The 22,729-nt window shown below is 36.4% G+C and overlaps 1 protein-coding gene across 4 annotated transcripts in view; it reads right to left on the minus strand.

The window, feature by feature from the left end:
* Positions 1-22,729, minus strand: part of GBE1 (1,4-alpha-glucan branching enzyme 1) — a 163,229-nt gene that overhangs the window by 73,524 nt on the left and 66,976 nt on the right. For all 4 annotated transcript variants that reach the window (XM_054191322.1, XM_054191315.1, XM_054191336.1 and 1 more), the window contains 2 exons: positions 21,753-21,843; positions 20,372-20,581 (listed from right to left, as the gene is read on the minus strand). In XM_054191322.1, coding sequence (XP_054047297.1) covers positions 20,372-20,581; positions 21,753-21,843 — 301 coding nt within the window. The remainder of the gene's footprint in view (positions 1-20,371; positions 20,582-21,752; positions 21,844-22,729) is intronic.

The raw sequence follows: 22,729 nt of genomic DNA on the forward strand, positions 1-22,729 counted from the left end.
AAGTAGACTAAAGCTTTCAGTTTAACACGCACTGAAATTTTAACGTTATTTTAAAATAAACAGAAGACAACTGACAAAAAACTTGAGGACAGAGTCCACACTCCAACTTTCAGCTGTAGAAGAATTTAGCTAGGAGAAGTTTTCAGAATGGCTGCAACATTCTTGCAGTATTCTTGAAATATTCTCCACGGTGCCAAAGTATTTTGGGTATTATTAAAAGAAATTAATACAGTGAAATTGATTTTTTTTAAATACACCCACCATAAGCAACCAACCCAAAAGACAATCAGTGTGGTCATGATCCCTTTGGTCACGCAGGTCAAGCTGTTGCACTGTGAAAGTGATCCAGGGGCCAAGAGAGAACCTACAGATTAGATGCATGAATTGTAAGGTCTCTCCTTGTCCATCACAATCTTGTACATGGATGAGGCTTGGAATTAACACTTTCAATAGCAGTACTCACACAAAGCTTGGAAAGATGTTACCCATACTGCATAGATCATAACCGCACTTTCCTGGGCAAGCTAATGGGGATAGTTCCCAATTCTTTAAGTCTCCCACTGATACTGGCTCAAGACTTCCTTAACAGGGAGCTTGGACCATTAAAGAAGATTTATCTATATCTCCTTCAGCCATATCAATGATATAGAGAGCCAGTTTTCCCCCCGACACCTCTGAATTTAAAATAAATCTTAGCTTTAGGTCTATCTCCCTGAGCTTTTTTCTCAAATTTATCAAATATCTTCATTACTACCCTATTGTCGTCTCCCTCCCCACTTACTGCTTACAAACCGTTGCTTATCACTTTACCTCTGTTCTCTGCATTGTGAGGTTTTGTTTTTTTTTTTTTTTTTTAAACGAGAAACAGATCCATAGCATGACCTTTCTATTTCACTTGACTACATTATGTTTGCTTTGCTACCTGTACAGAATTTGTAACACTGAAAGTAGACAATTTATATACTGAGATACAGCAAAGATGTTGACAGTACCAAACAAAAGACTTGTAACCTTGATCTTTTGTCTGCAAAGCAGCATTTATCTTTTAAATGACATTTCAAATAAAAAAGGATTAAATAACACAAGTAACAGTACATTACAAATATCCAAGTTTTATCCTTCCTTAAGGTCCAGTATGACACCGAAAACATTACAAGAGTTTCAATCGCCGATTACGTAGCTCAGTCTATAAATTTCATGGTCAAACCTCCTTACAGCTAACAAAGTCCTCACTTAGGAAATCTTGATTGACATTGCAAGTTCTCGGGACCCAACCATTGAACAAAGAGGACCCAGAACTGAAGAAGAATGCACATAGGTCACTGCAAGTGGATGGAAGGTTTTGACAAGCCATAATTGCTATGCAATAAAAACTTTAAAATTATTTGCCTGCTCGGGTTCATGCATGAGTGAATAGTACTCTGAGATCAGTAAGGGAAGAAATACCTACATTAAGGACACATGAAAGAATCTGAATTATAAGGAAGAAGTAACTAAATAAAGAACAACACTATGCATCTGAAATCAGAAAGGACAAGCAAAGCTTAGTACTAAAAGGCATTTGAAAGCATACCAAATCTTAACCTCAGGAGGTACAGCAGCCCTCTGAAGCAGCACTAGATTACCTGATTTGCCAAACATTAACCCATTTGTGTCTGGTCCTAGATAATCACGCTCCTACTGAATCTCAGAGGTCTGCACCAGAACACAGCACATGTTCTCAACTGGTCCGAAGTACAGTCTACCTTAAAGCCAAAAGGGGATGCAGTCCTTATTATGAAAGTCTGAAACACCAGATCAGTAATCAGGATGGGGTCTCAGTATGACCTTGTGATTGTGAAAAACTTTAGTATAAGTTTCCCATATTCACAGCCAATACTGCGGCCCTTGGGAATGTTTTGCTACCTGAAGAGACAATGAGAAAAGCTAACCAGCCCTCATGGACTTAAAGTGAAGACCTACAGCAAGACATGTCATTGCTAATTTATCTTGACACAGTAAGGTGACACAATGTCACACAAAGTGGATGTGACCTGTTAACAGTCCCTCTCAGTCTGTTTCTGGTCAGGTATTTGACTATCAATCACAACATTAAGTCTACCAGCTGTGAGAAGAGCAGTGGTGACAGCAAAACACAGCACTTGTTCAGATCAATGTCTATGAAACCTTCAGGCATGTAGTGATTGGTATCACTTAGCCAGACAGCAATTTCCACTGGGAAGTACAGATCCCTGTGCACAGAACCACAAGAGGTCAGGGCTTTTTGCTTTGCTTTTGCTTTCAACAAAAAGGGTGCTTAAAGCTAGTAATGGTCACTGATACCAGTTTTCCCAGTAGGAGCTGAACTTCTGATGAACTGCTTAAGCAGCTTTCCCTACTAGATCAGTTGCCATTCCGCAGTTGATTCCTGGAGGAGTGAAGCTTCCAAATGGCTTGAGATCAGGGTAAACAATCTCACAGTTTTCAAAGAAATAAGAAAATAGACAGGAGAAGGTAGATGCAAACATTACCACATGTAGGTTTGCCAGTCATGTATTTAAGGAAGTCAAGATTCTACCTATCCATATTCCAGGATGGTATTAGGTCATCTTGAACACAACAGTTCTCAGGCATGTACTTCTCAACTACTAAATGCCTCTCACTCATAGAAAGAATCATATCAAGATGAAAGACAGATGGCCATGGGAATGAAAGACACCGCAGACACTTGCTTTCAGCTGTTTTGAGTATTTTTACAGAAGGATACAGATCTTTGGAAAGGACTGATAGGAAAAAATTGCTTTCCATATTTTTACAGGACATTATTCCATTAAGTTGGACTGTATAAGAAGTAAAAATGCTAAAAATAAACCCCAATAGATGACTACTACCCCACTGTTGTGAGCAATAAGAAATAAGACGCAGTTGAGAAGCTCTGTTATTTAGAAATCTGTGCTGGAAAGACACTGGAATCCTGCATTTGTAAGATTAAATGAATAGCAAACACGTAACCTGAGCACATCTAAATCCAGGAAGAAGGTTTTAGTCTTAGCCACAGAAATTGAGGATTTATTTATGCCATCATAATTAGAAAGCCAGTGATACTAGATTACATTACAAAACTATATCAAGTCACAGAAAGACTAAAAGTTTCCCGTAACAATTAAAAATAATGGATACTTTTATCAATACTTGCTGCAGATGACATCTTTGCTTAAGTGTTAACATCCCATCTCCTGAATTAAAATGGAAAAGCTCAGAAGCATTTCAGAATTTCAAGGCCAGTCTTCAGGAAAATGGTGCTTAATTGTTTAAGTAGCATTACAAAAAAGTCGCGAAAAGTAGAAGTGAAAGAAGGATTATTTTCAAATTTGGAAGCATTTGTTCAGTGAAGATTTGAAGTCCTTTCACAAACTAAATCACACCAGTTTCTATCAGACAATATAAAAGTTAATACTGGTAAATTAACTGCATACAGGATTGCACAATTATTTCTATACTACCCTCTTCATAGGCAAAACTCCAATTCTGTAGAAGTCACTGACAAATATGTATTTATACTTTTCTATTGAAAAATTCTAATAAACAGAACACCGGCTATTATATAATGATTTTTGTAACATCCATTGATATTCTGAGAATTAAAAGTGAATAAAGATACAATACTACGTACTAAGAAATCAAAATAAAGCTGACAAAATAGTTTTCCTAGTTTAATTAATTAAAAATATTTCATTTAACTATCGCTTTTCATTTTTTTAAGAGTGAACAAGAACAGCAGCTTTGAAGATGCAGAGGATTTTCCATTTTAGTTAAAACTGGAATACTAGAGTGCCATACCATACAGTACTCCTTCTATAAACAGTAATCCTGATCCCTCTAAGTCCAGTGTTATGCAGGGAGAAAGCACTTTCATTCACTATGCTGTAACTAATATAATAGCAATATGCATTTATTCGATTTGATTCATATTCAGTAATTACTTCAGAAAATGATTTCTTAGAAATGGGCACATCCTTTATTCAAGTACCATCAGTAGTTCTGAAGTCCACGAGAAATTCTGCCCCTCACCCACCCCCCGCCTCAAATTCTCCTTCATTTGTTGGCACAAAGCAGCATTATACAGTACTTCAGGAGCTATTGACACAGATGATACAATACACAGTTAAATTAGGGCGACTGAAGACGTTCTAAGTAAACAGTGATGGACAGTCTAACATTTTGTCTAGGGAAAAAAAAAAGATGATAGAGGGTAACTACACCGAATGCTGATTGTCTACCCATCTAATTCCAAATCAGAAAAGCTATACCCACCATACACACAGACATGTGCACACGCCAAGAATTAGTTACAGCTATCTGAAAACCGTTAAGAAGCTTGGATGCATAAAAAGACAAATTTTCTTTGGCAAGTATCAGACCTGGACTCAACCCAGAAAAAGCAAGATTCTGATCCATGGGTCAGGAAGTCATTTTCTCCTCTGAATTTACGCATTTTCAAGTGTTTAGAAGTTTGCTCGATGCTTTGGAAAGATCCATCATTTTCATTTAGCAGGTTAATTCTGCATTCACTATCTCTATTGTATTTTGCTAATGAATTAAATTTATTTATGAATATATTCACATGACTTTACTGAAATGCCATTTGCACAAAAAGACAAATTTTCTCCTCAAAGGAACTATGGTCTATATATAGGTTTATTATATATACTAAGCCACGCAGTGTCCTAGACAAAGTTTTCAGGCTAGTCCTATCTACACCTGATAAGAGTAAACTAAATATCAAATAAAACGTTCAGTTAAAAATGGAAGCAATAACCTTTACTGAGTAATACTTGAGTTATGTCCTGCAAAACGTGCATATAAGAACAGCCTTGGAGGCAAAGCAGATACATACTTATTGTAATGAAATTTAATATTCTTGATGCTTTTTGCTCAGAGGGCTTCCTTAAGGAAATAGAGGAGAGGCGGGGTGGAGGGGAAATACTGAAGACAGTTACCTACAGTTTCAACAGAGCCTCCAGAACATGTACATTTTAAAATAGAGAATGTCTCAAAAATAAAATTACAAAACTCTTTAAAGTGCTGATACATGGATTTCAGCTATGATTTGGATAACATTAGCACTCATACCACTAATGTTCTACCCAAGTAAAGTATGTAGTAATAAAAATATTTGAGAACAGGTAAATTTATTTTCTCCCCAAATAAACTTCTTAGCAAATATTAAATTTGTTTAGTCACATAATGAACCCTGCAAATTAACAAACAAAATTTGTTGTTCTGCGACACGTAACTAAATCACAACATTTTTGAAATGTACCATCAGGATTTTGCATACAATTTAATGCAGTTCATGACTTCCATAATTGAACCGAGATCTCAAACACTTCAGATTAGTTTACTCTTCACCACTGGGTCTGCTTTCAAATTAAGTGTAGGGTAAAAATAGCCAACGATCACATATGAGCTAACTCAACGGTCTTAAACAGACCGTTATCCTGAACTTTCTCCATAAAACAGCACCAGAGTTAAAAGGGAACTGGTAAATAATCAAACTCAAGAGATATTTCAATACTTTGTTGTGAAGTGTTTTTTGTGCACATTCCCTACCTCAAACATGCAGAAACCAAAGCTACAGCTGACAAAGCACTAGGCTTTCTTTTTGCTGGTGGTAAACACAAAGTGTAAGAACGCCAGCCCAAAAACGTCATGCAGTTCAGACATTACAGAAAGCTTCCGAGATACTGACTCCATATCCTGAATGGTAATTTACTGATTTCCTCCCCTGGAAAAGCAGGGGGTAAGGAAAGTTCACTCTTTATACTACTATTAGCTAATACAAAGCTTAGATTACTTCCTCTCACACTTCCAGATTTTATCCTCAGCATAAACAATTGCTCTGGATACAGTCCAAAATGTTCTTTCCAGCACTGCTCAGTTACGTGACAGACAGCATGAAGGGCAGAAGAGTTTGTACAATGAATCTTTATGTTCCCAGAAAAAGGAGGTTTCCAGTGGAAGGCTCAGAGAGCCTGAAGATTGCCTTATCTCATCCCTAGCACGAGATTCAGGAAATGACTGCAGAGGTAAGCAGCGATCTGGCAAAACCGATTTACACATGCATCGGTTCCTACTATCTTTCAGCAAGCACAAAATGCAAAGCAGTTGCATTTGCACAAGACAGCACAGATCTGAAGTACAGGGTTCATATTAAATAGGAATCCGTTCTTAAGCACAGCATAGTATTTCTCAATTTCCTGCACTTTTTAAAGTTACATTCTTCAGGAATGTAATTAAAGAAAGATATTAGTTCTTCTACTGTGTCAATAGAGTTAAGAACTTGCAAATGTACTGCTTTCTGTTTGCTTCATAAATACTCTTTCATGTAAGAGAACTGGAAAACAGGTTTATATTCAAAGACACTTAGTTTTTATCTCAATTTCTTGCTAGATACTACCGTTTCAGCTATCTAATTCGTACCCCATGAATATTAATACACAAACAATAAGCACATTTACAATAGATTGTTATCGTAACTTTTTTTAGGATATAGTATGTAACAAGATTATTATTTGAACTGTCGCTGGCAAAAATAGCTGCAACATATTTTTTTTATTGTTTTACCACTATACTTTATCTATGATTCTATTTTTGAAAAATAAAGCACCAATTTTAAACCTCTTGCAATTTGAACATATGTTTTAACATACCCACTATCTTTCTATAGCAACCTAATTTTTAAGTTCCAAAGACATGTGGGAAAGATACTGTGCCAAAATTGGGCCAAAATTAGTGGGAGTTGTACTCCCACTAAGCCACTGAAATTAAACTTTGAAATGGAAAACTCGGATAGTATCTTGAAAATAAATATTCAGAGTTAGAATAATCAGTGTCCTTATATTAGATACAAATTACAGAACACATATTACTGCCTACAGCTTATTTGGAAAACTGTTTAAACACAAAATACTCCTCTATACCCCAAAAATTTTTGAGTACTGTACTTGTGTTTTCAAGTCAACACAGAAGTGGAAACTCACAAGACAAGGCAACGGTATGTTTTGAGAGTTTTAAAACCAAGTTATATTGCTGAAAAATACCTGATTAGTGCACCAGAACTTATACATTAATCACAGAACTACAAAATGGTTTGGATTGGAAGGAACCTTAAAGACCATCTAGTTCCAGTCCTCTGCCATAGGTGTTGAAACATCTTTCACCAGACCAGGTTGCTCAAAGACCCATCCAACCTGACCTTGAACGCTTCCAATGATGGGGCATCCACAGCTTCTCTGGGCAACATGTTCAGTACCTCACCACCCTCATCATAACAAGTTTCTTCCTTATGTTCAATCTAAATCTACTCTCTTTTGGTTTAAGACCATTGCACCTTGTCCTGTCACTGTAGGCCTTGGTAAAAAGTCTCTCTCAGCCTTTCTTATAAGCCCCCTTGAAGTATTGAAAGGTCGTAGTAAGGTCTCCCCAGAGCCTCCTCTTGTCCAGGCTAAACAACCCCAACTCTTGCAGCCTGGGTTCGAAGGAGAAGTGCTCCATCCCTCTGATCATTTTTGTGGCCTTCCTCTGGACCCATTCTAACAGGTCCATGTCTGTTTTGTGCTGGGCACCTCAGCGCTGGACACAGTACTCCTGGTGGGGTCTCATGAGAGCAGAGTAGGTGGGGGGAAATCACCTCCCTCAACCTGCTGTCCATGCTTCTTTTGATGTGGCCCAGGATATGATTGGCTTTCCAGGTTATGAGTGCATATTGCCAGTTCATATACAATTTTTCACCCAGTGTACCCAAGTCCTTCTCTCAGTCAATTCATCCCCCAGCCTGTACTGATACTAGCGATTACCCCAACCCACAGGCAGGATCTTGCACTTGGCCTTATTAAACCTCATGAGGCCCATATAGACCCACTCCCCCAGCCTGTCAAGATCCCTCTGGATGGCACCCCATCCTTTTACCCTATCAACTGCACCATTCAGCTTGGTGCTATCTGCAAAATTTCTGAGGGTGCGCTCAGTCCCACTGTCTACATCATTAATAAAGATATTAAAAGGTACCAGTCCCAGTACAGACCCCTGAGGAGCAACACTTGTTACTGATCTCCATTTGAATGTGTTACTCTACCAGTATAGTTCATACACTGGAAATACATACTTACTTTTAACAGTAAGGCTTTTCCATGATATTCAACTAAAATGAAAACAACTGTTCCTATAATAGGTATCTCCTATTTCAGACCATATTTCACAGTGCGACCATTACTGGCCCTGGCTTAAGGGATAGAAGAATGATAGCAACTTTTGATTAAAATATAATTCTGAAGTGGAAACTTCATAACCTTGTGAAAAAACAGATTTTATTGTCTAGGACAGGATAAAATACAAAGAAAACTAAAGCTAAGATTCTCTGAAATATTTTTGAACAAGTTTGCCTTTGCATATATTAACAGTTCAGCATTACAGGCAAACAAGTTTCTCATACCTTGCGCTCAATGAAGACATTCTTTCTAATCAAATCATCTGTTATTCCAAATTTGGATGATGATGGTGATGTGCTAAGAGCAACTGTAGACGCAACCTGCAGAACATTCATTCCTTCCAGTATGCAATTAATTAGTTTATAAGGATGCTATTCCATAGTACTTTCTATCAGTCACTAGCTTCATTAACCAATGTCGGACAGGCATTAGAACATCCAGCTTAAAGTTGTTTCCATTTATCCATTTCCTGATAGACTTCCAGTTTCCTCCCAACTTAACCCAATGACAAAATAATTACCTTGGTATTTCTTATAATAGTCAAGGTAGATTTTCATCTTTTCCAATGCCCTTATCCAAGAAGGTGGTGGCAAAGGAAGCCTGAAAACATTGATAATGTAAATTTTAGTGTTTCATAGTTGACTTTTTTTCTTCTCCAAAAAGCATTCACTTTGTAAACAATCTTTGGGCTTTAAGTGTCAACCCCAGAATGGTCATAAGCCCCCAACTACTACTTAGGCTTCAGTTTAAATATTTATTTCCATTTTGTAGGAAGAGAAATATAGAATTTCAGATTGTAGGGTAGTGCAAAAAGCCTAAAAATCTCGAGTAATAAACACTGAACACTCAAACCAGAAGACAGGGGAAGAAAATGCAGCGGAAATCATTTGGGATTTTATTGTTTTTCTCCAGTGTTTGGCTGACTGTTTGATTACTCACATTCACCAGTTCTTTGAACATAGAGAGCATCTAGGGAATCTAATGCTAAGAGCCAAATTTCAACAACAAAAGAACTTCACCTATCCTTGTTGTCCATAAGACCAAGTGTATGTTTAGCAATTTGAAAAATTATGCTATTTATTTCATTAATTTAAACACCAACTTTAAGTACTTGTTTCTGGATGTCCAAGCTTAATCCATTTCAAGCTAGTTAAACTAAAAAAAGAAACCCATAAATTCTAAGTTACGTAACTCAGTAAAAAGTGTTTAGTCACAGCTATGAGCCAAACTTTTATAACCGCAAAAGGTCATTCTTTTAGACAGCCTTGGTACATGAAGCAATGTAAAAGTTTTCTTTGCGCAAACAAGTCTATTATTTATTATCCTAATTGTTTACCATTCTGACTAATGTCATAATAAACAAAATAAAATCTTAAATGTTTTTTCCCCTTTGTTTTTCCTTCAGGGGAGAAGGGGAGGAGAAAGGAAGAAAGGGAAAGCAAGGGGGAATTTAGGACTGCCTCCACCTGCTTGCAAAAGGTCAAGGTATGGAAATGTAACACCGACCAAAACAAGTATCTCAATTTAATACTCCTCATAGGGATTATTTTACTCTCAATTACGGTTTAGTAATCAATGGATTATTTGCTCAAGAGACACCAATTTCTTTTTTACTTCCTGTCTTAGAAAACTGCCTTAGAAAACTTGGGTATACTACTACTAATAAGCTGGTGCTAAAATATGTTGTAAAATCTCATACCCTTATCAAAGGTGTGCTACAGTGTTAATAAAGTGTTACTAAATAACAGCAAGTAACAGCTTCAGTAAAACACTGAAGAAAACAGTAAATGATAATGCCAATCTGTGAAATTTTGTGGTTAAAAATAGAGGCCCTAGGTTCTAGCTGCGCTGCATGCTCATTTTGACAGGGTGAAAGGAACATGGCTTCACTCCACATCACGAAGTGACAAATTCTATGGTGATTACATAAATCCCTCCAGACGAGAAGAGGAGATCTAATGTGTTTATTTAATCAGAAAAGTGACAACAGTCATTACTTTATTCTCTTTTCCATTAAGGTATGTAAAGAAAGACAAATAAGAATAAAGGCAGCAAAGAGCATTCTCCTCTTCATTGTGAAGCCCTTAAATATATACACTCACTTAAATAGCCCTAGTGCAATAACTAAATATATTATGTATACAAACACCCCATATTTTTACTTAATACTCCAAAAAGCTTCATTCTCAGCTCTTTGTTTAAACTGACTGATACATCTCCTACAGAAGAAAATTACTAGAGCGTATAGAGCGACTTCTTATATGGTGTGGTTTTTTGTTCTTGTGTTAGTTTTTTCACATGTGCCTATCCATTTGAAAGGACTCTTACTGCACAATAATTAGAACAAAGAAATCAAGAGGAGTAAGGTGTAAGGGTATTACTTTTACACTTTCTTCCTTCACTCCTAATCTAACTCATTAGGTTAACCATAGAGAAGTAACTTCAAAAAAACATTTGTGTCAGCTATTTAAACTAATAACAGCCATCTCTATGTCAATGAATATTTTTTTCCTAAATAACTTTATACCATTTTTCAAGAGATTACAAGGGATTGTAATATAAATATATTAAAATATTGTGTAAAAAGCTAGTCTCCTTATCAAAGAGTAGAAGGAGAAACCTAAGGAGAAACCAGGATAAACAGATACGTGACTGCAATTCTCATGGCAAGCTATAGAGAACACTATAAAGCTAATTTTTTACAAGGAACTGCCCAAAACAAATGCATGGAAAAACACACCCAAGCAAGTTTAGTGTAATATGCTTTTTTTTTTTAGAAAAAGTTTAACTATTTTTTCCCAAACATTGTTTAGAAAAATTCACACTGTTCCCAGTGATAGAGCTTTTCATACAATAGTTTTCCTCATTAAGACATATTTGACATGATACACTGTTTCAGTTTTTCAGACATGTCCTATAACCACATCAGCCAGAATGGAGCCTAGAAGAAAAAAATGCTACTCTCACTCCATCCATTACCACTATAATGTGATCACAGTAGAAACAGTTTCTGTACCTTCATTACAATTTCACAAATAATTTTTTACGTATGACCTCTAATAAAATTTATCTCAATAGCACAATCATCTCAAAGTAATTTCAGCATTTAAATAACCCTAAAGAGAACATCCATATAAAACCGATTGAGTCTAGACAAATCCTCTCTAAATTTTAGCATAGAGCCACCAACATAGTCCCATGCAAAACTAAATCTCAGTCAGTGGCTAAAGCCAGGAAACAATTTGGTGGGACAGAGACAACTACCAGATGAAGCAGCAGGCTGCCCAGCTCAGCTGGATGCATTGACCTCTATCTTCCATTTCCATCAACTTCTAGGGACAGGACCTTGGTCTGTTCTAGTCCATGAAATAGCATTCCTCAAGAAAACATGGCACCACCTTCAAAACTGAAAGTACTATAACAGATCAACATGATTATTTGCAGATGACTTCTGATCTGCTGGTCATAAATATACTACTGACTCTTAGAAATGTCTACAGTGTTTTGATAGTTTATTGTTTTCTACTTTGTAGATACAGTTGTTAATTGTTTTGTCCCCTGTTATTATCAGTTTTCTTTCTCTCTCCAAAAAGCTTTCCAAAAAAGGATTTCAAGTGGATCTGTATGTTACATAACACCTTAACACTAGAATCAGAAAAAAAAGTGACAGTTGTCTTAACGATCCCATCTTCTTTCCCTACCATGAACTGTACCATGCCTAATTTTCCTCCAACCTGGAACTTCTTTGGATAAAACCCTATAAGAAGAAAGTCAACATTCCCCATTTCATTTGTGGGTTTTCTTTATAACCTCTCTCTCACCTCCAATTTATACAACCATCACCCTTTTCCCTAGCACAATCTTCTATTCACAACAGGTACTGCTCATATAAATGCTGCAGTAATCACATAAGAATGCTGTGAAAACTGTCAATTTAAGTGTGGATTACTAAATGCAAGATCATTATTGCATTTAGACTGATGAGGAATGATTCTCTGCAGTGTGTTGAATCTCATCTAGTTTTAGATTTTTATTGAAATACCATAATCAATTTCAGTAAGAGTGACTGTGTCTATTCAAGACATGATTGAATTGAATTGGCTACAAGTGTGGACCTCTATATTTCAAAATATGCTACCTGACAAAATTTAGAACAATTGTCTTCAATTTTTCAGTGTGCCTTTTCTTCATGTATCAATATATTGCTTTATTACTATAGCACTTTTTGTGCAGCTTCGTTTTTAGAAACTTCACACAAAGCTGTGATTGCCATGTTGGAGTTCCACATGGGAAACTGGACACTTCGAGGAAAGTTACACATTCTTACATGAAGAGTTTCTGAAACTCAAACTCTTACATCTGAGTTTCAGAGTATCTGTGGATTTAAAGCCTCCTAGTCTGTTATATCAATCTAAGTACACTGCGGTAAAACAATTAAGCTTCCAGATGAATGTTTAAATGAAAAATTAAAGCAACTCTACAGTAGGTCTAGACTGTGTATACTATAACTCATATGCTCGTGGTTGGAACTTTTTTTTTGGTAGTATTGCTTTAATCATTCTGACTACATTGCAGTAAGTTCCAATACATCGTCCCTTCTGTCAATGCTTCTAGTACTCATTCCCTTCAAGAAAGACAATTTATTAACTGCTATGTCCCCATACTTGAAAGTGCTTGCTTGCGAACATTCACAATGGTTACTAAAAGGAGGAGAAAACACAAGGAAACAAAGATTTTCACAGACGGTCTTAAACTTCAAGGTTTAAGTTTTAAAGTACTTTTGTGCCTTTACAGTCACCCTCAAAGTCCAGTCTATTAGAATCAGACTGGTAAGGACATATGCAGGCAGGTTTTTTTAAAGTCAAACTATAATCAAAATAATTACATTTATAAGCTCTGGGGAAAAAAACCAACAAAGTAAATCTCACTATTACATCACAAGAAGTGCTTTCTTAAAACAGTCATTAGAAGTAATGTTTGCCAGCTAAATCCAATTCTAATGTATATTATGGGGATCTCTAAATACAGAGCTTTCCTAAACTAATTTAGTGAAGGAAGACTGGCAGGAAATGAATTAAAATCAGCATAGCTGAAGGTTTTACATCATGAAACACAACTTACATCCCTGTTCCTACTGTAATTAGTCTACAATCAGCAATGTACCAAAGAAACCATCAAATGAATGAGAGTCTAGCTCACTGACAGCCATCACTGCATTACCTTTAATCTAGCTGAAATTATGGCCAAGGTATCTCCCCAGTGAATACACATTCATGATAAACATGACCTGCCACTGGATGTCATTACTACTACATAAGCGCAGCTGGAAGACTCTCACCTGTACTTAAGTAAATCCTCAGAAGCTGCAGAAGAGAACACTTCAGTGACTACACTTACACTCGGGGAAGTCAACTCATTTGTATACAATACATTAATTCTTCATCAATTTTCCCTTCCCCTCCTGACGGGGGCATCAGCTGTGTCCCAAAACCTGTATAGCTTATACTTCTAAGGAAATTGCTTCGTTGAGAGAAAGCTGCAAAAAAGTCTTTAGATTAAAGCTATGCAAGGTAAGAAAGGTAAAGTTACAAAGACAGGTTTTTTTAGTAGCTCAAAGGTTCAAAAGGAAGATGACAGAAAGCTGCAAAACTATCAAAGAAACTAACACGGAGACTGAAGGGGATACCCCAGCACCATCAAGGGTCTGCTACAACAAGTAGTAGCAACCTCCTTTCTCCCACCTGACCAATGCCTGCCTAGCCAGCAGAGACTCTTCAGGTGTCTTACTGGAAGCTATGAGTGCACTATCTGTTTTTAAATCCTACCAATCCTTTGCGAATGTTAAGTAATAGTTTGCAGTCAGGTATACCCACTTTGCACTCTGTAAAACCCATGTAAATAAAAGTTACCTGAGATGGACTATAAGAACACACATGCAACGTTATCTCCTATTTGTATCTTGTGATGATGTGCCATCTTTCTTTAGGTGCACGAGGCAAGGAACCATAATCTTTAATGCTGTAGTACCCCATAAAGCACCAATTTACATCAATTTAAAAAGCTAAATGTGGAAGCATCATAGAGCAGCAGTCTATCCATTTCTTCCTGAAAACTGTTACAAACCATGGTGGCACTCCCACATAATGCAACAAGCATTCACTTCCACAGATATTTAGAAGACCTCAACATTGAGCTGTCGGCTACTTAAGCCCAAAAAATTTCTCTGGACAGTTATGTTATGAAAAGTATTATCCCAGACAGGTACCCTTACTAACCAAACACTAATCTCTGAAAGGTATATTTCCCTATTCATTCCACCTATTGATAATATTACACTTGTGGCAGCTAAAGATTGCGAAAGTTGGCAATCAGAAGAGAGGAAAAAAAATCAGGTAAAGAACAGGTGTTTAAGGAAATATTAAATACTGACCCTAACAGAGGCTGCTAAAGATGGTAGCAGAGCACGCCTTTAAGGAGTCAGATCCTAAAGTGAAGTAAATTACTACTGCCATCAGTGAACCTTTTTTCCCCATAAAACACAGCATGAAATCTACTATGCAGGATTTAAATACTGGGTGGCAGAAAAGGCCATCGTCTCAGCATCCAAACATAGGCATACTGTGCCATTTCAGATGCAAGATAACCCCTGAGATACCCGCGTGAGGCTGGACCACAGGATAGGGAAGAGAAGCTTCAGGTAACCAACACCACTCTGGAAGGGCAGCTGGAGGACAGCCCATCTAAACCAGAACTAAAACACGCCTTCAGCACCTGACAGATGCCCTATTTCTGCTGCACTGACAACAAGGCTAAAAGCAGTTTCTGAACGACAGTAGTTTATAACCCACTTTAAGAAAAAGTGAAAAAAAGTGTAGCACACTGAGCTATGATCAGCTGCTCCACCAACAGTTCAGAAGACTGAGCTAGAGAGAACATCTGGTTAGGCAGCAGGGGACCAGCATGTCATCTGTTGCCCTGATGTAAAGTGTGGCTTGTGGGACACAGTGTTTATACTCTGAACCCTACCTATAGCATTTCAAAGCACATTTGGCATGGACGCCACTTGAGACTTCATAAAACTGAAGGATGAAGAAAAGACTAAAGAAAAGAGACTTCTCCCATTACATGATTTAGTTAAGTAAATTTCATTTCCTTTATAGCACTTACAAGCCTTAATTCCAAAAACAGAGTATCACAAACAAATACAAGCAAGACAAAACCTGCAAGTGGACAAGCCAGAGGATCCCCACTACTTATGATCTGGTGCCCTCACAGAAGAACCAAAGCATCGACACACAAAATCCAATCAAAAAAAAAAAGCACTGAAAGCAGTGCCTCAAAAGGGGATGCCAGGGATATCTGCTGGTCCCAGAACCTTGTAATGAACATCATCTCTTCCTGATCATCCTGCTGCATTCAAGGAAGCAGGACTTTAAAACTAGGATGTAATTCAACCTCTGACTTCTGTGCCAAACTCTTCTCCTAGATTAAGGAAGAACTTAAAATTTTAGCTAAGTGCTCAGGTAAAAAGGGTCACAGTATTAAAAAAAAAAACCACAATCAAAAACACCCACCACAAAGCTAACACAAAACTTGGGGCATCACATGATTTCTGCTGAGGTTTAAATCTACTAATATCCCAAAGGCTCACAGAAATACATCGCTATACCTATTGTCCCTTAGAAGTGGATTAAGAAAGTGTACAAATTAACAAAGCCTAATGAGAAGAGAGGAATACAGGGCTTTAAAAATCAAAATAATACTCTTGGATCTCAATAAGCCTAGAAAGGCAGCATCATTTACACATTTTAATTATGTAGTGCTTGAAAAAAACCCCAACAACCTATCTTTGGTAGGTAATATCTTGTTCTCATTTCTTTTTAAATTGTTTTGCCTGATTAGTATTTTCAACACATTTGCTTTGTAGAAAAATGAATTTAAATCAAAACACAATCAACCACTCTAGCTGTGATCCTACCTGATCTCCAGGGTCTACAGCATCACTTCTAATGAACTTGGCAGCTGAATAATCTTTGAGTATGATTTTAGAAAGGAAAAATTGTTATACTTAGCTCGTACTAAATTAATTACAAGCAGAATCCTTACTTAAGATGGGAGGGTGTTTACATGTATTTCAAGTGAGACATCTTACACAGGATCATAATAGAGACAAGGCACTTAATTTATCACAAAGTTAACCAGACCATGCCAGCTAGACTACAGGCCCAGAGCTTGTGGCATCCCTTTTGCCTTACAGCATTTCCCTTTCGTGCAATAGGAAAAATAGGAAAGCCAAATTTTTAATAGGAACCGATACAAAGGATATAAAAGTTTGTTTTTAAAAAGTATTATTAAAGTAAACTGCAAGCCTCACTCAAGCTTTGTAGTTCTGGTTCTTGCATTGGTTGCTGAGGGGTGCAGGGGGGATGAAGACAGGGACAACCATGAGTGGATGAAAATGAAGATGATGATTCACGAAATTCACATGTTTGAGAAAATGAGAAAAAATGCCCAGTTCCAGTTTTTAGAAAAACTGGAAAGATGTGCCAAAATTATGAAAGTGGAAGTTTATTTCTGAATCAGTTTGTTTTTTTAAAGCAGAGTTTATAATACTTTTCTTTATAAAGGTTAAGCAGAAAATATTCTTTTACTTATGCAGTTATTTTACCTCAAATTCTCATTTTACTGAAATTGAGGTTTTATTCTCCTGTAACACTACCTTCTACAGCAAAATTTTTAAGCTGCTGTTTACAATTTACGAAGAAAGTCCACTGTTTGTACAAAACTTGTACAAACATATATAAAAAAATATAATTCTGCTGCTCATTAAGTGTTGTCTCTAAGTCCACAATACAAAACATGCCTTTATCTTCTTAAATTGCACTATGGTGTGAGATACAATATCCAGGCTGTCCTTTCAACAGTTTTACTACTGCTTTTCTTGGACTTACTCTCTACTTACATGAACATTACTATAGTATTCAAGACACACCATGGATACAGTCCTTTTTTTGCATGGATATAGATCTTTTGCCACCTTCTGTTATAGCAAGTATTCACAGTCCCCTTCCCAGGCAACTGAATAATCTTGCAAATGCTGTGAGACAAATTTACTTATGTCTTGGCTTTCAAAGAAAAAGTAGACAGACTAAACTGATAAAGCAATTGTTTCTTAATCTCTTTCATGGTAGAGAATTAGTTTCTCTCAATTCCAAAGTAAATTAAACATTTTTTGTATTTGATGTTTAAGTACCTGTAGAATTAACAGTTCTTCCCACTACAGAAGGAAAGGGATTTAGTACAAGCACCGTACAGGAGAGAAGGCTGTACTAGCTGAAGAGACTTGTCTCAAAGCAAGCTTTTCTGTATACCACTGAATAGATTGTGTTTGGTGTCATTTATTTTCAGCAAACTTTGAACATCTGCACACAACTCGAGTCCCTCTCACAGATTTTTATACCCCCCCTTTCAGACTAGAACTGCTCTTTTATGCATATGGAAAGTAGCAGGCATGTCAATAAAGCCCAAATGGAAAAAATCCAAAATGTTTTCAATAAAATGTCAGTTCTAATTCTTTCCCAATTTTGTTTGGGACCTTTGCACGCAAAAAAAGAGGAAAAAACCCAAGCCATTTTTAAATCAGTTCTGAGCAGTTTTGACTAATATGACTGTTGTATCCTTTAAGCCTTAGAATTTTACTATAAACACAGATAGAATATTTAGTGTTTCAGATATTAGGACTAAAGAAGCCTTTAATGACTAAAACCAGTTCACTGCACAGCTTCCTGTGCTTGAAGGGGAAGAAGGGGTTTCCCTAAAACTTTGAAAAAGGAAACCCAAATTTGTTGTTGCATTTCACTAGAGGGCAGGGGACAGGGAATGACATATGAAGGACCCTCAGTCGACCAAAGCATTATTTTTACTCATCAGTAGAGCACATATTAGATTTCTCTGGTCTCTGCTATTTCCTTATCTCTTCTCTCCCCCTCACAGCTCTTCCTCCTCGTGCCCTCCAGCATTCAGTCCAGCATCTATTCTAATCACATAGGATGAAGAGTAATTATGAAACCATGTCCCTCACCAATGAGTACATGCACCTATCATTGACCAAACAGACCCACGTAGGAAGCTCTTTAGCTCTGAATAAATGCTTGACATTGCTAAGTGCTACCTAGAAAGTAGCCTGCTGTTTCTTTCATTTACAAATCCTTGGAAAACACTCAATACCAGCATCACTTTCCCAACAAGAAGAACCTGCCTCTGCTTGGAACAGAGAAAAGTCCATAATAGCATTCAATTAATTTTCTCACTAGAGAAGTTGGTATCACATACTTGTCAACTATACCAAAGCATAAAATGAAATAAAGTGTGAAATACCATTGTATTGATAGTAAAGCTTTAAGATTATCTGAAACAATTTATTTGAATATGAATTCAAAGAAGCAACTCAGAGGAATTTATAGTAAAATGCATTTGTTATAATAATTAAAATCACAATTCAAAAAGGTCCCCTGAATTCATCAGTTAAATTGTCCCAAATAAAAAAGTAAAGAAAGAACAGCTCATCCTATTATGTAACATATGCATAAGTCACTTATTATACTGGTCACTCGGTTCAATTGAAATTGTGAGTTACTATGGAAGAGTTTCCATTAACCAGTTGACCTATGCTATGTAACATTACTTCTGCAAAAGTGACCTTCTTAAACAGTTACAACCCCCATAAGCTATGAAACTGTCAGCCTCAAGAGTATTGCCTACGAGCACAAGAAGAAAAATCTTTTTTGGCAACTAACTGAACATACGTAATTCTGATCCAGGGTTTAAGGACACTGCAGCATAAGCATATCCAGTTAATGGCAATTCAGTGCAAGTGAGGGAGAAACAAAGGAAAGAAGTAAACTGAACTTGCAGAGGAAGTTCAAACCTAACAACTAACAGATTAACAAGAGACCAGAACTCTACAGTCGCTGAGGGATAAGCCACCGAAGAAATCACTCAAGTGTAACCTTGAAAGGGTTAAACCAGAACTTTGTAACTCAAAAAAGGCAAACAAGATTATCATGCATCTCAAGGAGGGGGAAAAAGCAAGTCTATCATGGAATAAGAGGCGGGTGATATTGTATGGAATTTATTAAGAAATGCTTTAAGGAGATTGTGAGGTTGTGGAAAACTTATTGTGAGATGTTTAGGGGGAGAATCGAAGACAAGGAAAGGGAGGAATCAAGGTGGTTCAGGGATGAATGAATGTGGGGAAAAGTGGGAGATGGAGACTGAAATAAGCTGGCTATCTGTGCCTGTTTCTCCATTTAAACCACTGAAATATTCCACATACGAGATAAATCCCCTTACCCCCAATACCGCAAAGAATACAAGGTAAACAATATTAAATGCTAATTATCATCTGCCATTAACATGTGGTTTGACATACAGTATATTTATACTAGTTAATTAAGCGTGCCCAAATTGGGCCCCCAAAACTGCCTACTGAAAATGACCCCTGCTCTGTATTTGTTGATTGACCTCTGGAAGCTCTTTGGAATGGAGTTAGTTGTCCTGGGGCAAAACTTTTGCTACATTTCAACAGTCCAAGAGTTCGACAATAAGTTTCCAGTTTTCTTCAGCTTTTCTTATTATAATTTATATACACTAATATAATATAGTATGTATATTATATATAATGTATTATATATAAATATAATATACAATATGAAGATACACATATATTTTATAGTGTATTATGATCAAATATCATATTCCTATATAATAGGTATCTATATGCAAATATTTTAATCTATTTTAAAATAAAAATAAACATAATAGATAACTACATAATATAATTATATAATACATACAATACACATGGTATATAATATGTACATATGTAGCCATAGATGAAAGAATAATAGCAAACCTAAAAAATATAATTATTGTTAGATTTAAAATATTTAGCAAAGTAAAAGAATTAGCATTTTTCAAATGCTAAATGCAAAGTAAACTCAGCATATCCTATCTATTGAACAACCCAAATGACCTTTCCAGTTTGATGAATACTATAATTTTACTAGAATTGGTAAGAAATAATTACCACTAATGCACCTCAAATGACAATTTATACTTACTTTGCATAGTCAAAGAGCCTGCTGTCCCACAGCTGATGAGTTCCTCTAGGACCAGAATGGAAGAAACAAGAATCTGAACCATCAAATTTGTTGAGACCATCTTCAGAGTTTTTTGATGCATGGCTGTGCACAACGTCCAGCAGAACAGTGATGCCCATTGAGTGAGCAACATCAATCATTTCTTTCAGATCATCTGGAGTTCCATAACGGCTATCAGCACGGAAATGCAATGTGTTATGAGTGATACAATCAGAACGTAAGCTGACAATACTGAACATTACTCATAAAACCTACATCACAGTCAGAAGTTCTTCATCACCTCATTTCCCGTTGTGTACAAGTTGTTTTTTCAGCCTCCTAAGTAGTATTTATTACAAACTGACAATTAAAACAATTTTTAAATTACAAAATTATATCATGCATGCAATGTTTTGCAGAAATGGTTTCAAGGTTTATTCTTCCCTCTTAATCTGTCAATAAATCATATTCAGTATAAAAGATAACTGATACAACTTAAAGCTTCTACTTAATATTGAACACTTCCATACTTTCTAAGAGACAAGAATATATTTGTATTACTAGAATAAAGTAATGCATGACAACTACAAAAGTAAATGTACATTCATGAAAGTCCTCAAAATACACCATTTGCTGCTGTCCTGCTTAGTAATTTGTTTTAGGTACTACACTATTTTCCAGCCTGTTTTTAAATAAAGGTTTTCGTTTCCTGTGTCCAAGACCTTTCTTTCAACTAATTATGCCAGTTAAAACTTCCTGTCTATCTATATTTAGCCTGGTTGTCACTTGAGCTTCACTAAGATAAAAAAAAAAGCCCACCAACAAAAAACTCCCACAAACTCACAACATTCAGGTTATCATAATAGTCTTAACAATTACCTGAATACCTTTTCCATCTATTTTCGCTCTAGTCTTCAAATCTAAGTACAGTCTGTTACAAGCATGGGAAAAAGTTCCCAGAGAACACAGAGCCATGAATTTAATCAAGTTTATTATGAACAAGTAGTGTACAGTTCTGTTTATCATAAAAGAATGACTTATACATCATGTTTGTTACAGCCAAGAATTCCACAACACAAAACCCTTGCATAAACACTGCTGAAGCTAGAATAATTGGAATATGCTATGACAGCTGAAATTACTTATAACCTCTTTGTTTGTATCCTACACAAAGTATTTCACAGACAGCTGCTCACTATGCCAAACTGATTTCAGATGGAAAAGGAAGCTAGGGCAAATACCTAATCCATTACTTTTCCCTTTCCATTAAACACTTACAGACACACATATACAGGCATACTGATTTCAATGGATGGGAAATAACGTAAAAGACCAGAGAAGATGCTGAAGTACTTAAACCTACCTTGATGCTGCAAAGAAGCTTGTGACCTGATAACCAAAACTGGCATAGTATGCATGTTCCATGATAGCCATCAGCTGGACACAGTTATATCCTATAAAAACAGAAGAAATAAAACACACCAACCCCTGCCTTAAGGATAGTTAAAAGAGAATTCAACACCTGTAACATTCATTCCAGTCTTCTCTCATTTTAGCTACCTCTAACTCTAATGAGTAACAACAAAAGATTCAGTCTCTTTCAAGACATAATTCTACCTAATAGTTTATACTTACATGATCTGCAATTAAAAATGGAACAGACAATTTTTCAAGTGTTCTACCTATAGCTAGGCATATTGAATCTCTCAGATTTGGGAAGCAGTTATACATAAATATAATCTTAATTTAAGTGAACTGCTTCTTCACTTTTGACACTTGCAGTCAAAAAGTGTGGGGGTAGTTGCTGGCTACACGCAATATGCCTCATGCCCTATGGAATCATTTTTTACCACTTCAAAAAACACTTTTTTCCACCTTTAATGATTACATTCCCCCTCTGCAAGAGTCTTTCAAAAAAGAGAAAACACAAAAGAAATGTGTTTTTGTTCTGAGTTTACCAAAGAACCAAGGCAGTACAGAAGGGCTGGCGACACACTGTTTTGTGCATCACACGCAAGATAGTTCAGTGCAATATTAAGGAAGGGAAATTTAAAGGGAAAACAACACGCTAACAACGAAGCCACAGGACTTACCACACATCTTAACTAAAGCAATCTTTGGTATCAGTGAGTAACCAACCCAGATAGCTCGCAAATGAGGACTATCAGCAAAAGATAACCTTCAGGTTCAATCTACAGCCTGTTGGAACTCCCACCACTTCTCTTCATTACTGTAACCAAAATCTTCACTTCATTCTTTCATTTAGACAAGATACTGGTTTCTTTTTTTATTGTTCTTGGTTTTGTTTTTAAATTTAGCAGCTATAAAAGAGTTACTATT

Source organism: Rissa tridactyla, chromosome 1 (genome assembly GCF_028500815.1).
Source record: "Rissa tridactyla isolate bRisTri1 chromosome 1, bRisTri1.patW.cur.20221130, whole genome shotgun sequence".
NCBI classification, from domain to species: Eukaryota; Metazoa; Chordata; class Aves; order Charadriiformes; family Laridae; genus Rissa; species Rissa tridactyla.